At 40.6% G+C, this 16,480-nt stretch overlaps 1 protein-coding gene across 1 annotated transcript in view; it reads right to left on the bottom strand.

Moving 5' to 3' along the window:
* The window catches only part of ENPEP (glutamyl aminopeptidase), a 74,584-nt gene that overhangs the window by 52,234 nt on the left and 5,870 nt on the right, over positions 1–16,480 (bottom strand). Inside the window, exons 2-3 of the mRNA XM_008516585.2 lie at positions 9,669–9,810; positions 7,326–7,457 (exon numbers count right to left, since the gene is read on the bottom strand). Of these exons, the coding sequence (XP_008514807.1) occupies positions 7,326–7,457; positions 9,669–9,810 (274 nt within the window). The remainder of the gene's footprint in view (positions 1–7,325; positions 7,458–9,668; positions 9,811–16,480) is intronic.

Here is a 16,480-nt window from a genome sequence, read left to right on the forward strand (position 1 = left end):
TCCAAAGGCAACAGAACTCACTCAATTATCATCCCCACCTTCTTTGAGGTTTTTGGTTTTTATTTTTGTTACTTGCCAGAAGTGGTGAGACATTTGCCCACTGCCCTCCTGTCCTCTTTGTGAACACCAACATGCATTTTCCAAGAAGTTAAGTGAAACTAAGGATCCAGTTGGTGGCCACTGAACAGAGCAAAGGAAACTGTCCCATCTGAAGTAAAAAAATCACGTTTGTGCAGGACTGCCATGTTGTAAACTGAGATTCTCACAAACTAATTAGTGTGTCAAACCTCCCTCAGAATTTCGACCACATCTATTCTCTGCCACTAAAACCCTCAAGAAGGGCACTTCCTCTCGACCTGCTCCACTGCTGTCTACACACTCTACTTTTGTGCTGCACATAATGTCTGCAAAGAGTGCTGTGCGAAGAGGGCTGAGAAAGAGGAAGAAGAGGTAGTGCGGCAGCTGGACGTGGAGCAATGTGGAGGAGAAAGGCTTTGTGTGCGTGTTCTGCCAGTGTCTTCTCATTTCCCACGCCAGCAGGCTGACTCCCTTTAAGCAGAATGCTTCTGAGGCAACATAATCTTGCTTTTCTTATTCTCTGTATTTCTGGTGTTGTCAACAACAGGAATGCAGTGCCCTTAACTAGGATTGATGTTAGTGTAAATTCAATCAAAATAAAAGTAATCCCTTCCTCTTTTGTTTCTGAGAGACTCAACCCCACAGAAGTATGTTCTGTCTTTACTGTCTGGCCAGTCTGCACGTTACCTGTGATGTATGACTCTTATTTTGAAGGGTCATAGATCATATTTTATGACCATTACTTTGATCAAGTGAGCTAGGCAATCACAGACTACATAGATACAGCCATTAATCTTGCAACGTAATTAGCCAAAGCATATCTGCGGGTGTGCCCTATCTGCCATACATCACAAATATACTTTTACTCTAAAGACTCTTCCAACATACCAACGTTGTCTGTTATTTGAGGCTTTCAGATAGTTTATGCTGCATCCATTTAACAGCAGAACACCTGTGATGTCTGGATTTGGTGATTTAAAAAAGCATCCCCCCTCCGCTGGCACCTTCCCTGGCCCTCTGCCAGGCCCTTCCTGCTCTCTGACCACACCTTCAGCTTGGGCTCCATCTGCGTCCCTCTCTCCTTTCTGTGGGCTCTGGTAGAGGTGCTAATGCGCCTCCATTATCTGCTGAGCCTCAGCACTTCTGTCCATGACAAAGTTCAGTAAATTACCCCTGAACTGTTATCACTTTTTAATCATAACTGGCTTTCTAGTTTACATGCCTGCTTTACTGAGATGATTTTTTTTTTTTTAAGCATTTGACTAGCCATTGTAGGGAGGAAGACTTTTCCTCTACCTAAATGTGGGTTCGTCTGGCCGGAGGACAAATTAAATTCACATGAGGCAGAATTGCAAGAGAAAATTAAACAAAGATTTATGAGGAACCATGGCCTGGGGCCTTTCTTCCCGAAGGAAGAAAGGGCACCAAAGAAGTGGGGTGCACAGAGTGGTTATATATGCCCAAACAGGATATTTCACATATGATTGAAATGCCCCTCCCACAATAGTCACAAGATTGCCCTGTCGGCACAGCGCTTGATGGACACAGCAGATAGTGGGTCTGCTATTTCAGAGGGCGTAGCAGGAGGCAAGTCTATTGTCTTGAGCTGGGCGGTCACAGGTGAGCGCAGCAATCGGTTCCTAGCCTAAGGACAGATGCTTAATCCTTAAAGAAATGCCACCGTTGGGAGGGGGTGGGAAGTCAGTTTCAGGAGGTTACCAGACAAGCACAATAAAATGCAGGTTTAAGTCCTTGCCTTTGGCATTGATTAAGAGTTTCTAGAGAGAAGGTCATCTCCTTTCTTCTGCCTGGTACAGAGAGGGAGGCACCTTTACAGATGGAGATTTCCTTTACAATGTAAATGTCTCCTAACAAAGGGCAAGCAAGTTCCACCCCTCAGAGCCTCCTCCCCTGTCCCAGTTTATCAGAAGCAATCAGCCTCAAATAATCCTGAAAAGAGACATATCTTGGGGTGGCCTGTTTCAGGTCCCCACACCATATTGAAATGGCATGGAGTCGGGAGGGAGACAAGCATGCATGTTCTTCTTCTTTCTCTTTCTTTTCTTCTACAAAAGTCACATATGCCTTTATTATTCAAGACTCTATTAAGGGTTAAATATAAAATTTATATGTAAGCTGTATAACTTAACTTTATAAGTAAATATAAATATGAAGTTTGTAAGGTACCTCACCTCCATGGTATTTTTCCCCCAAACCCAAAACCCCAGTCTGATCAAGAGAAAACATCAGACAAACCCAAACTGAGGGACATTCTACAAAATATCTGACCAGTACTCTTCAAAAGTGTCAAGATCATTAAAAACATGGAAAGAAAGAAAATGTCACAGGTTGGACGAGATTAAGGAGACACTGTGACTAAATGCAATGTTACCACATTGGATCTTGGAACAGAAAAAGCACATTAGTGGGAAAACTGTGAAATCCAAATAAAGGCTGTAGTCTAGTTAATAGTTTTGTACAAACATTAATTTCTTAGTTTTGACGAATGTAAGATAAATGGTTATTTAAGACGTTAACAGTGGGGGAAGCTGGGTGAACGTTACATGCGGACGCTCTGTTGAATCTTTGCAACTCTTCTCTAAATCTAAAATTATTTCGAAACAAGAAGTTTAAAAATATTTCTGAGTATTAAAACAACGGAAATTTTTTAAAATAAGACTATTTCCATGTAGGGGAATGCATAAATTAAAATCCATGGTGTAAAACCTAAAACTGCTCTAAAAAAATTAAGTATCAAAAAAAAACCCCATGCCATACGTATTTCCTGCCCTCAACCAACCTTCCCAGTGGACTAATGGAAACAAGTAAGAAGACGAGGCAAGTAGGGAGGGTTCATTCACAGGTACAATTCTAGGTGCAACTATTCAGGAAGCATCTTTTAAGACTGTTTTGGAAGAAGGCACAATGAAACTTCTTTTACTGAGTTTTTAGAATTCACATGGTTGTGGTATAATTAAATGGAGTGACTAAGTAAGTGGCTGACACTTTCCACCAGCACCCTCTTAGTGAGCAGTTCTCCCAACTCCTCCTCTAATCACGAAAGCCAAGACCTAACTAATCTCCAGTAAGCTAACTGCTCCTTTTTGCACATCCTTCTTTATAAAAGACAGGTCAAACGCTCCAAAGAAATTCAAGGCCTCATTAGCACTCACTCTCAGGAACAGGATCACTCTTGCCATTTAACTTGTCCTGAATGTGGTGCCTAGAAGACTATTGAAAACTGGAAATTCTGCCAAAGTTACTGAGGACATAGGTCAAATGTACCTCAGATGGCGTCGCAAACCTAATAACGCAAAACAGTTTTATATATGGTAAAATAGGGGAATTTTCCTTTTCCTACTTGCTTTTTCTCTTCCAAATTTTCTATAATGTATATGTATTAAACCTATAATTTTCAAAACTTAAAAATATGTTTATAATCCACATTGTTCTGGATTTGAAAATGGACTGCAGGATATTCCAATGCAGGGACTTTGAGCTGAATTATCAGGTTAATAACATGCTTATTGGGGATATTGTTTCCCATGATATGACTCTTGAAAGAGCAATAAAAGTACATTTTATTGATAGCTTGAAAGTTAATTCACATGACTAGAAAGTCATATAATCTCTCTACACTTCGTACAGTTCAGGGACTTTTTTTTTTTTTTTAGGCTAGAATTCAGTGATTTCATTTACTTTAAAACCTTTAACCAATCAACTAAACCTGAAAAAGATCTCAAGAGTAGATTTCCTGCCAACAGAGTTGTAAAAAATCCTTCCATCAATGGATGGCCTCAATTGTTCCTAAATTACTCCAGGTAACTCTCCAAGTTACTCTGTCTTTTTCAGGACTGAATCAAATTGCAATGCAACTTATATTCAAAAAAGGAAATATGCAGAATTAAAAGTCTTCTGAGCTACCTTCCAAACTCAGTTACTTTTTTTCTTAAGAATTTTTTAAGATTGGGCCCTCCAGTCTAATTTTTTCTCATGAGCAATAAGGACTTTTTAACATAATGAGCAGTTCAACTACTAACAGCTGCTATGTTCTCGCCACGTATACAATTAAGAAGCACACAGGCCTTGATTCTGTGTTTATTGATATAAAGAAACTCTTGCCAGAAGGGTGAACATACCCAAGAAAGTTTGATCAGGTTATTATAGGTTCTTGGATTGTGCAGTATAATCTGATTATGAATAACAGATGATTAATGTACCAGAATAATACTATTAGAAGCAGAACGTATAGGAATGGTTTTTTGATTCATGAATTTCTACGAAAAATGATGTATTACACAACAACTACCTAGCTCCATTTTTTTTTAACTGAAAAAATAATACAGGGACTTTGGATCAAGACGGTGCAGTAAATTGATGGTTTGATGTACCCCACTGCTCCTAAAATACAGAAATGACGATGCAACATAAAAATGCAAAACCCACAAGACGTATGAGGACTTTAAACTATATAAGCATCTCCATGGAGCTGATAAAAAACACAAAGCAGTGGGCAGGAGCTGGAGCTACAGGCTTACTAGGCTCTGGTTTTGGAAGAATTAGGAACAGGTTCCTGAGGGTCAGAGCCGGGTCGGGCTTTGGAAGCTATGCTTTAAAATTCCAACTACAACTTCTGATTGTTTTCTCATAGCTTTCTGTTTTTATTTTATGGTGATCACGTCTTCTTTATTCTCCGAGTGCAATAAAGGTTATGTGTAGGTGTGTGAATGTTTAATTTTTTATGGATTTTTATTTGGAATTATCTGTTGTTTCCTGACTTTTCACTGTTCCCCCCACTGTGTTTTTCTGGTTATTCGTCTTGGATGTTCTCTTTTATGTTGCTTGTTTTCCTCATATGCCTATTTGGCTTAGGTTGTCTGCTCAACTCTAAGAATGTAGGATGTGAGGCTGGTGTGGGTTTCCTCTGATGTTACATTTCAGTAGATTTAAATAGGGTGGTGTTCCTATAATTCTCTCTGGAGTGTGAAATCTTACTGGGGGCATTTTGCTTGAGTGTCAACAGTTAGACTTCAATTTAGAGCGAGTGGGTAGGGAGCCAGGCAGGAAGCTCCCAAATGCCAAAGAGGTGGAACTTACGGTGAATTGACATTCACATTGGATGCCTTAAAGTTCTCGCGTAAGGTTCAGTTCAACCTTTGCAGGAAACAGCCCACTGGTTCTGCAGGAGGGACAGCTCTGGTTACTGGTCTTCTGTAGACGGGGTGTGGGAGGGGCACTATTTAGTTCAGTCTCACTTTCATTGAATTCTTCTGACCTGAGTCTCTGGGAAGTGTCCAAAGAGAGTCTGGCTTTCTGTTCCTCTCTCATCAAACAGATGATCAGACAGTAATAAATTATGACAATAGTATCTTTATTTCCCACCCAAATGATGAAAACTCTGCTGATTTAAGACAAAATGTTATATACTCAGTTTGGGTAGAAGAACCATTTAAGAAACATTGATCACTTAAAGGACATTTGGGGATCTTTTGCCAAACTGTATTTTCCATTATGTCATTCCAAATCCTTTGTATAAAATCCATCATTAGAGCCCAGCTAACTGGTACGGGCTCTCACGACTCACTCAGCCAGGAGAGCTACCTTACAACTCAGTGTCCTTGCTCAGAGGACCGGGTGATGGAGCCATACTGGAAATTCACTCACTGTCACTAAAGGAAATAACTCCAAGTACACTGTCCTCTGCTGATGGTTGGTTACACTGTCTTTATTGATGAAATTACATCATCACTAGCGAATTGTTAGGTTTTCAGCTTTGTTTTGGTGCTTCTACTCAAAATAGAAAAAGTTGTTGAGAACATAATCATTAATTTAAAAAATCGGTGCAGAAAACACCTGCACATGATGAAATATATCCATGCAACTGAAGTGTGGGTGATGAGGAAATCACCTTCAGACAAGATTCCATGTTTGCCATGAGACTGGAAGAGAAAACAAGCTGGGCTAAAGATCTCACGTCTATATGAAGCAAGAGGAATGCCTTTGACAACACTCTGCACAATAGAGAAAAAACAACTTTCTCTTTTCAGTGGCATTTCTTTGTCACACCTCATATTACCTGGCAGCCACTAGTAGTGCCCTTTGCCACAACTGAAGGTCACATCAAAGCAACATATGTGGCAAGGGAAAGACAAAAGCTGGATGAGTCCTCATGACACATAGCCCCTTTGCAAAGGTCTTTGGACAGCCCTCCATCTGCTATAGTTTGGGTACGGTATAGACAGTGTGTTGGAAACTGAAGATTAGGCTATCCCAGTACCAACCTCACTATGCCATCATTAAGGTAGGTTCTCCCCAGAGCTGGTTTCACAGGAAATAGAGGGATCTATCCCTTCTCTCCAGTGATTGGTGAAGACGTAAAGATATTTTCAGAGTATCACATTTCAGAAGGCTTAGCATGGTAAGTATTTGGAAAGAATTTGGAATTTCAATCTCTACCACTTGCCAGCTAGGTGATCTTGAGCAAATTACTTAAACTCATGAAGTTTCAACTCTCTCATCTGTAAAGTGGGAGTGATGGTTTCTTCCTGATAAAATTATATTGCAAAGATTATGAGGTTTTATATATATAATACGTAGCACAGAGGTGGACTAACTAATAGTTTAAGCACGTGTTTGAGGCATAAGCAAAATAGGGGCCTCCAAAATGAGAAAAAAAATAATTAAAGTATTTGGTTTTTCAACAGAAAATTATTGAGTTAGTCATCTTGATTAAAAAAATAAGCTTATTTATTTTCCCTTACACTTTTAAAAAATGCTTTCGGACACTTTGCTATTGTCCTATTTTGAATTACATGTAAGAATGGCACCACAAACTTCCCAGTGCTCAGTTACTCAAAGCATACTTATCTAGCTCTGGTTTCCTCCTCCCCCTGGTCTCTACCTGGGACCCCACACAAACACAAACACTCAACCTTATTTTACTAAATTGAGCATGCTCACATATTTTAATATATTTGTGCTGATACACTTAGCAGTTAGCTTTTGATTTATAGTGAATTTTCCCCTTAAAATAATTCAAGACTATGCATTGCTATGTCTGTCACGGGTGTTGATTTTTCACCTGTGTCCCTTCCGATTCTATGTTGTTCAGTGCATCACCAAGCGCACAGACTCTGTTGACTAATGGGCTTTTCTAGTCTGTTGTGTGTGTGTGTGGGGGGGAACGATTCAAAAAAAGTAGAAAAGTAAGCACAACTGGTAAATTTTAAAAACATAGTGGGACTCACAGGTATTCCCCGATTCGACGTTCTCTGTACGGATGCAAACTGGTGCACAGCAAAGCACACCAGGTATGTGCTCATGGGGACAGACTTCTGGAAAGTTGTTCGAGTCCATTCATTATCCAGCGACTCTTGTTTCTATGAAAAACAAAAGACAACCTTTTATTTTTCAAAAGAACGATCACGTACAAGACAAACAAATGGTTGCTCCAAACCTAGCTTTCTAGTCAGAAGTCCTTTGTCAAAGCATAGGGGTAAATTTCTTTTTGTCTCTAAATGGTGATGTTGAAAAGACTAAAGGAAAATTCATTTTATTTTTCGTACTATGAAAGAGAGACTGAACTACATACTACATGAGGTTTCTCAGGGAGAAATACGATTCTGACTGTGATATAAACAGGACAGGAGTTTACTTATCTTTCTACATTAAACACAAGATCCTGACCATAATATGTGAGGGGGTACTGTGCCCTCTGAATGAAGGGTAGGCTAGTGCTCAGTGCCTCGCACAAAGGAAGAACTAAGCAGGTATTTGCTGACTCGACTATGTGCGGGAGGGCAATAGCTCTCCCAGGCACAGCAGGAGGCTGGGTTCTCTTCCATCTCTGGTTGTCTACATGGAAGGTCACTGTCTTGGTTACTATGGAGAGAGAGAAGGATTTCATTAGTTGATGCAACTACTGACCCCGTCTATCTGGTTTGCTGTCATGCCAGTGTTGCCCTCCTCACTGCCAATCACCAGTCCTAATACTTCATCCATGAATACTTGCCCAACTCCTGTTACCTGGTGTTTAGACACGTCCACATGCCCTGCCACCACACAGTATGTCACAGCACAGTGGGAAGCTTTCAAAAGGGATCCAGTGGGAGGCTGGACTAGAAGGGACACATCGTTGACGAGGCAAGCAGGTGTGTGCATGTGCTCGTGTGGAAGTGTTGGAGCCCCATAAAAACCTACCAGTACTCATTTTGATCTCCTAATGACCCAGAATATTCTCCTTCTTCCAAGACTGTTACCTGGATCTGGTAGAAGGTAAAGAAGCATACTCTGCAAAATGACAAGGTCAGCTGGGGAGGCCTCAAGCAGAAGTTAGTAGAGTCTGCATTCTTTCTCCTCCCACCTTCACCTTGCCCTTCCATGCCAGGACGTTCTGAGGGCATTTTACCCTGATCCAGTCTTCTGGATTGCTGCGTCATACCTTAAGTTTATCCTTTCCCCTTTCTTCTCCAGTCAAAACTCAATTGCTCAGGTGCCTGACACCAGAAGAAAGCGTGGATAAACTAATTTACACCGAGGCATGGATGGCTGATGACAGTTTACTTTTTAACCCTGTTAAGCTTTTGTTCATTTTATTTTGTTCTTGCTTTTTCAAGGAATATTTATAATTAAAAGGCATGATTTCAATGATGATCCTTCAGATAGTGAATCAGAAAGATGGGAGATATAATTTTGGCAGGGAGTCCTCCTGTACTGGGTAGGTGACAATTATGTCTAAGGATGAGCCAGACCCTTTAACATGTCAAATGGATAAGGTACATTAAGCCTCAAGTTTGACATAATGACGCTTTAGCTAACTACATTACCCATTACAGGGATGAGGAGCTATAACAGAGGAAAGAGTCTTATGTTAATAATTATACAGACGGAACTTATTCTACTCTTTATTTTTTTTGCTTGAGGAAGATTTGCCTTGAGCTAATGCCTGTGCCAGTCTTCCTCTATTTTGTACGTAGGTTGCTGCCACAGCATGGCCACTGACAAGTGGTCTAGGTCCGTGCCCAGGAACCAAACCTGGGCTGCTGAAGTGGAGTGCACCAAACTTAACCACTAGGCCACAGGGCTGGCCCCTAGCCTATTTTTCTTAACATTTAATGAGCACTTCTCGTTCACCAGAAAATCTATGGGCATGCTGTTCCTGGAGCTGGCTTCTACACTCCACTATTGAAGTGATGATCTTTTGCAGTAGCTCTATCTTAAAAACTCGGTTTATATTCAGCTGAAAACTAAGATCAGTGACTAGGCCCTTGAATATTTTTAACTCTGTAATTCCATTAGTTGGCCATTAATTTGTCCTGATGAGGGCATTCTTTCAGTCAAGTGGAGCCCAGCTGTTTCCTCTTGCTGAGAAAACCCAACGGGGCTTTTTGACTGGACTGTGATATCTTGGGGTAAAGACTTCTAGGACTCAAATACAAGAGATTGCCAAAGTATATTTTCAAGCCTCTAAATAAGCTATTAGAGCACATTCAATTTTAGAATTCAGTGGGTTCTCTCATAGCAAATCAGGTAATTTAGCTGATACTGTAACAGGCTATCTGCATGAACAAAAAATTTTTAAAAATACTCACCTCCACTGGCATATTTGAAAGTGCCTCATATTCTTTGGGATGGATGATAGATATTGTATAAGTTGCCTTTTTGTTGGGCTCATCGAAACAAGGGAAGGATTTCCTGGCGTCTGTTGGTTCATGATCAGCGGCTGCTATGCTCCTTAGAAACAAACACACAAACAAACAAAACATATGTCACCTCTTCTGACAGCCCTGATGTTTTTATTCTCATAGAAAAAAATCAGCCATGTGATTATAAGCATTGCATTTCTTAAATGAGTTTCCACCTAGAAAACTATCAAATCATTGTCAAAGTCTTTCTCAGAATTTTTAGGTTAATAAATAAACGAAAATCCGGAGACTGCTTCAAATATTCAGGTATTTTGGTGCCATGACTAAAAATGCGTGACCTGTAGAAGAGCAAAAATAAATCCAGTGATGAGCTAGCATTCTTTCCACCCCAAAGCCTTCGAGCAACAAGTGGATAGACACAAAGCCAAACTTGAGGGCTTGTTTCCAGCTGTCCTTGGGAGTGTGAGCAGCTGTGTTCTGTCCCAGAGTAGAGGAGCACATTCCAGAGTCCCCAGCTCCTGTCCCCAATGGCACATTCTTTCCTATTATATTACACCAGGGACAAAACCCCCAGCTGCATTTCCATGCAAAGGCAGTGCTGTGTAATCTCCCAAGGGAAGCAAGCTTTGGCCAGGTTTAAAGTAGCACTCTTTTATGCCTCTAACTAGGAATGTGCTTGTGTAAGCTAACATGTTAATCTTTCATGTTTCCATCATGTCAAAGTGGAAATATTTTTTTCTGAATAATTGTTCAAAAAACCAATGAATATATACTTTTTACCTATAGTCATTTCACAGTAAGATAATATTATTGTACATTTAGAAGATTAAGCAAAGGAAAAAGAAGAAAGGAAAGGAAGAGTAAAGAAGCGCCGATGGGGATTCATTAATAACTTGTGTGAGGACAGTACTTCATCCTTCACAGTTCCCGGGGACTGAGGAAAGCAGACCGTGAGGAACTCCAGGCCACATTATTAGATGGCTCACTCACCCCACAAATATTTACTGAGTGCCTTACTTCCACACACACACAGGTAGAAACACACACACACACACACACACATTTGCCAGGCATTAGTCCAGGTGCTGAGGGAATAACGATGAGGAAATAAACGAATAAATACGGAAGGTGGTGAGAATTCTACAGAGAAGAGAACAGGGGAAGTGATGGAGAATGCCGAAGGGAAAGTGGCGAGCAGGTGCGGGAGAGAGCTGGCGATGCTCTGGAGTAGGGGGTGCTTTGCTGTGATCTGAATGAGGAGAAAAAGCCAGACAGAGTAAGGAAACAGTAAGGAAAATGTGTTCCAGCGGAGGGAACAGCAAGGACCTGACAGGTGTCCACTGTGGCTGAAGTACAGTGAAGCGGAGGGGCTGGGGGGAAAGAGGAGTTCGGCGAGGTCGGCAGAGGCCAAAGTAACAGTCTGCATTTCGTTTTGGTTCAAGGATTACGACATGCATCAATCCATCTAAAAACTAATATGCCCTAGGTCAACACACATCTACGAGAAATTAAAATATTTTAAGATTTCTTTTAAAAAACCCTCTAGATATAAAAGTTACTTGTCAAAAACTCAGCCAAGAAAACTAATCTATGAAAAAAATAAAATCATAAAAGCGGTTGTCTTTGGGGGCAATGTTGACTGAAGGAGGGAACTTTCTCGGGTGATTGAAAAAAATCTGTATCTTGATAGGGGTGTTGGTAACTAAGATGTGTGCATTTGTCAAAAGTCACTGAATTGTGCCCATTAGATTTGTGCATTTAATCTAATGCACAGTTAGAAGAATTCAGAAGAAATTCTTCTGAATATCTATATAAATTTATATATAAATTTTACCAAAATTTTAAAGGTATATAAATTTTACCAAATATAACTGTATATAAATTTATAAAGGTGTATAAATTTTACCAAAAATAACTGTAAATAAATATTGAGCTCTAGTAAGTAGGTTTGTATTGTTGCAGTAGTATGGATTGACAATTTAGAAACAACTTTCTCTGTATTCTAGGCTTGAGCAAATGAAAAAAAATATGGGGATAATGGAAGACAGGTTTTCACTGTTAGGGAAAAGAGTTATAACTTTGTAAAGGCAGAAGACTAGAATATACCCTTGGTACTGAACTGTAATTGCACGTTCAGTATAAATTCAATGATTTTTCTTATACATGTAGGTAGATGGACATAAAAATACACACAGAGATTTCTATTTCCTAGTTCTGTCTGCCGAGCAGGACTATACACAATGCCAAGCTTGCCCCAATGAGCACAACTGGTCTCCAGATGATGATTCCTGAATACCACTCTCCACTAAAAGGGACCGGGACTCCTCAGAGAAATGGCTGGTTCCAGAGCTGAGTCAGGAAAAGTCCAAGAGGATCCTCCAACATCTTGCTGTGCCAAAACAGAAGGAAGTTCTCAAAGAATCATGAGAACAAGTCAAAAGGACCAGGAGCCCACATGAGAGGACTACACTGGCCACATCTGGGGGAATTGAAGCGTTAAAATATACAATGGGGCTACAATCCAATGAATAAAAAAAGAATCCATGAATCCCGACTCTGATAAAATACTATGAATAAGTAAATAGGAGAGGGACAGCTCTTTTTTACAATAGATTGTCCACCAATAATTTGGGGAGAAATGATGGATTTAGAAAGTCATCCGTGGATGCCAAAACCAGTGGGTGAAATTCCGACGAGGAACGGGACATTTGCATAGTGTCAAAGACTCTCTCCGAAAATTACTGACAAAAAGAAAATTGTCACTTTATCACTGGAGAAACCTGTTGGAGACCACATCAGGCAACGATCGAAGATAGTGTCACTAATAATGGTACAAACCAACACGACATGCCTCTTGGTGTGATTTCCTGAGAGGGACACAGCATCACTGCTGTGAAAGTCCTGACGAACATGCTTAACTTGCATTTTTCAATCACGAGGAAAGTCAGACAAACTAAAATTGAGGGACAGTCTCAAAATAACTGTACTCTTCAAAAACACCAAGGTCGTGAAAGGCAAAGAAAGGCTAAGGGCTCTTTGAGTTTAAGGGCATCTAAATGGTGTGACACTCAAGGCAATGCATGGATCCTGACTGGACACCAACTTGGTAAAAATAGCTTAAAAGGAAGTTTTTGGGTTAATTGATGAAATTTGATTATGGGCTGTGGATTAGATAATTGTATTATATCAATGTTAAATTTCCTGATCTTCAGTAAGTGTACTGTGGTTATGTTAGAGAATGTCCCTATTATATTAAGAAATAGATACTGAACATTAAGAGGTGAAGGGAAGCAGTGTTTCAATGTACTCTAAAGGCAGAGAGAGACAGAGGCAGAGACACGGGGGAATAGGACAAAACGTAAATTTCTGGTGCATCTTGGTAAAGTGCTTCTAGAAATTCCTTGTACTATTTGTAGTATTCCTTGTAACTTTTCTGTAAGTTGGAAATTATTTCAAAATAAGAATTTACCCAAAAAAAGCCTCGGCCAAGAATTTATTCTTCAGCAGAGTAATTACTGATTAGTTTTTGTGAAGATAACAGTTTAACTAGGTCAAGTGGAATTTCTAACACCATGCAGATCATAGTGAATTGCAAACACGTCAGAATATAGAGAAACCTGTACACTTTCCCAGGGGACTAAGGTTTTATATTAAGCTCCACCAAGCTCCAACCTATGTTTAGTCAGCTGCCTTTTTCTTCTGAATTCTTCTGGTTTTTCATTTCTTCCAGAGGCAGAGAAAAAGGAAAAACCACTCCCTGCAAGAATGTTATCAGCTTAGTCACACCTCCAAAATAAGCCAGCCAACTAATTTGGGAGGATGAGTTTGTGTGTGTGTGTGTGCGCGTGTGCGCGCGAGTGCCTTTGGGTGTTGGAGGAGAGGGTGAGGAGGGAGTGGAATCCCACCCTCTTAGGCAGTAGCCAGCAGTAGGTTCCCAAGCACTCTGTCTCAGGCTCTGCTCTATGCTAGAATACGTAGTCCTGAGCACCCAGCAGAGAATCATTTCCCATCCTTTCCTCACCTTCTGTCTTTAAGAGACGTTGTGCTTGACTGTAGGCAAAAACTGCCTTCCTGAATCTGAGCCTCTCTGAGCTTGCCTTTGGAAATGGAACAGAACGGGGCTGGAGCTGGCTCTGGGCAGTCCATCCCAGCGTCCTCCCAGCAGATGTCAATCACGGCAACTCCACCTCAGTGACAGAGATCCGGACTTACATGGGTGTAGGGAAAGTGGCATTCATCAACCAGAAGGGCTGCAAAATGCGCAGTTTTCTTTTTTTCGAAGTGCAGAGTCAACATGATTTCATGAGGAAAATCCTCTTCTAAGAGTGAAAATTCCAAGATTCTAAACCTACTTCAACCCCTTAAGTGTGATCTTCGATAAATCACAAAACCCACTGACTGTTAGTGTCCCCCTCCATAAAACCTGGTCACCAAAGGACATCTGGGGGAGTGAGAAAGGGGCCATCTCATGTAGCAACGCATTTGAAACTCCCTTGAAACTTACATAATGGCATTAGGAGACACCTCATTCCTTTTTTTTTCTGATAGAGCGCTTTTCACTACCTACAGACCTCAAATTCATTCATTAGGCAGGAATATCTGTACTGGCACAAAATTACTTTGTGCATAAATACTATTGGCAATATAACCATTTTTTTGAATGGTAACAGTATTTTTCTCATGAATTCCTGAATAACTCAGAGACCCCTATTTACATGTGCTAAATTCTATCTGAAGTTACTAAAGTTTTCTAAACATACAAATTTGAAAGCAGGGTATATGAGACAGCAACACAAAACCATTTTAGATCACAGCTTCTTTGGGGAGGTTTTAGTCAGTGATGAAAACTTTTTTTTGAAGATTGGCTCCTGAGCTAACAACTGTTGCCAATCTTTTATTTTTTTCTGCTTTTTCTCCCCAAATCCCTCCAGTACATAGTTGTATATTTTAGTTGTGGGTCCTTCTTGTTGTGGCATGTGGGACGCCACCTTAGCGTGGCCTGACCCATGTCTGCGGCCGGGATCTGAACTGGGGAAACCCTGGGCTGCTGAAGCGGAGTGCGAACATAACCACTCAGGCACAGGGCCGGCCCCTCTTTTTAAAATCAGATGAACTGTGCTGCAAATTAACAGAAAACGCCTGTCTCGTAGCATAATGTGTTCACGGGCGACTCCTGGGTAGGTTCTGAATAATTCTAACGCCATGCAAACGTGCTGAGGTAAACCGCTTCTCCACAGGGGCCTCTCGATGCCACATTAATGAGTCACTTACCAGAGCCAGCCAATTAAAAATATAATTCTATGTAGCTTATTAATTTGCAAAAGGGAAGAAATCCCTCTGACTTCTCTGAGCTTATCAGATCAAGGTGACTTTGGCTAAAGCTGGAGCGAGGGGAATGATGACGCAAGTCACAGCCCAGTTCACTGGAGGCAATTTAAAAAACAAAACAAAACTACTTGATTATCTCATAAATCATCTGGTACACTGCTTCCACTGAAGACTCTCAGGCTATGTTCAGCAATTTAATAACTTAAGCCAGCAAAATAAACAGCAAGGTCTGAATGAAAACCTTCCAAAAAGTCTTTGAGCTTTTTGCGTCAAAAGGGCTTCTGACGCAGGTGAGGCTGCCATGATTGCTAAGTGTGTGCACAGACTAGGAGTTCCAGAATTAGGCAGGGGAACTGACGAGTGCAAGACAACCCGTCTAGATTATTCAGACTCTGACACGTCTTTATGTTGATTTGAATGAACCAGTTAATGATTTAACTTCATTTTACAAGTTCTTTTTTTCTATGGAGAAGACATTCGGGGTCAAGAAAATTTCTTTTTGTTTCCTTGCTTCCAAAGTAAAGGAAATTACTAAGCCTCCTGCAGCAAGTAAACAAGACTGAAAAAGAAAATCTGTTCTTTATTGATAATGGGTACACTGATAGCTCAACATATCAATCTACAAATACAATGAATAACCTGACGTACAAGTAGAATTTCAAGATTGAAACTACAAATTAGTTTACACAGCCATGCAAGTGAGAATATAACACACACACACACACACACACTTACTAAGACCATCTCACTCACTTCTTTTCTGCCCTGTTTCGCTTAACTCCTAAATCTTGATCAGAAGCCCTAAACGTGTGCTTCAGACTTATTTTCCAAATGCGTACAAGACATCTCTTCCTGGATGTCTCACCGGCATTCAACACATCTAACACCGAACTCGTGACCTTCCCTTCTAACGCTGATTCTTCTCTTCTATTCGCATCAGTCACAAGCGTGGGTTATCAGAATAGATAGCTGGGGCATCCCAGACCTACAACTTTTATTCAACCCTTCCCCATAGTCAATCAATCTGCAAACCCTGACTACCTTACCTCTAAACGATGTTCTCCATTGCGTCCTCGTCTGTCTATCCTGAAATCACTGTCTTACCTGATCCTCATCTTCTCTTCCCTGGGTCATGGCAATATCTCCCATATACCTACGTACGGATTTAGCTCTTTCCTTCACCATCCACATCTAAATAGTCGCAGGTTAATTTTTCCTTCATAATGGCTCTCATTAGCTTTCCTTCCTTTTCTTTCCTATAAGTTTCTCAGAGTCATCTCTGAGAATGAGCTAGCCTCCCATAGAAGCTTCTCCTGCAAATTAATTTCTTCTCCCCACTCTGCTCTTCTGACTTAGCACCTCTCCTTTTTGCCAGCTTTTACCTTCTTGCTTGCCTCTGCCTGTTGAAATCCCACCATTATATCTAAATT

The sequence above is a fragment of the Equus przewalskii genome, chromosome 2, assembly GCF_037783145.1.
Source record: "Equus przewalskii isolate Varuska chromosome 2, EquPr2, whole genome shotgun sequence".
In the NCBI taxonomy this organism is placed as follows: Eukaryota; Metazoa; Chordata; class Mammalia; order Perissodactyla; family Equidae; genus Equus; species Equus przewalskii.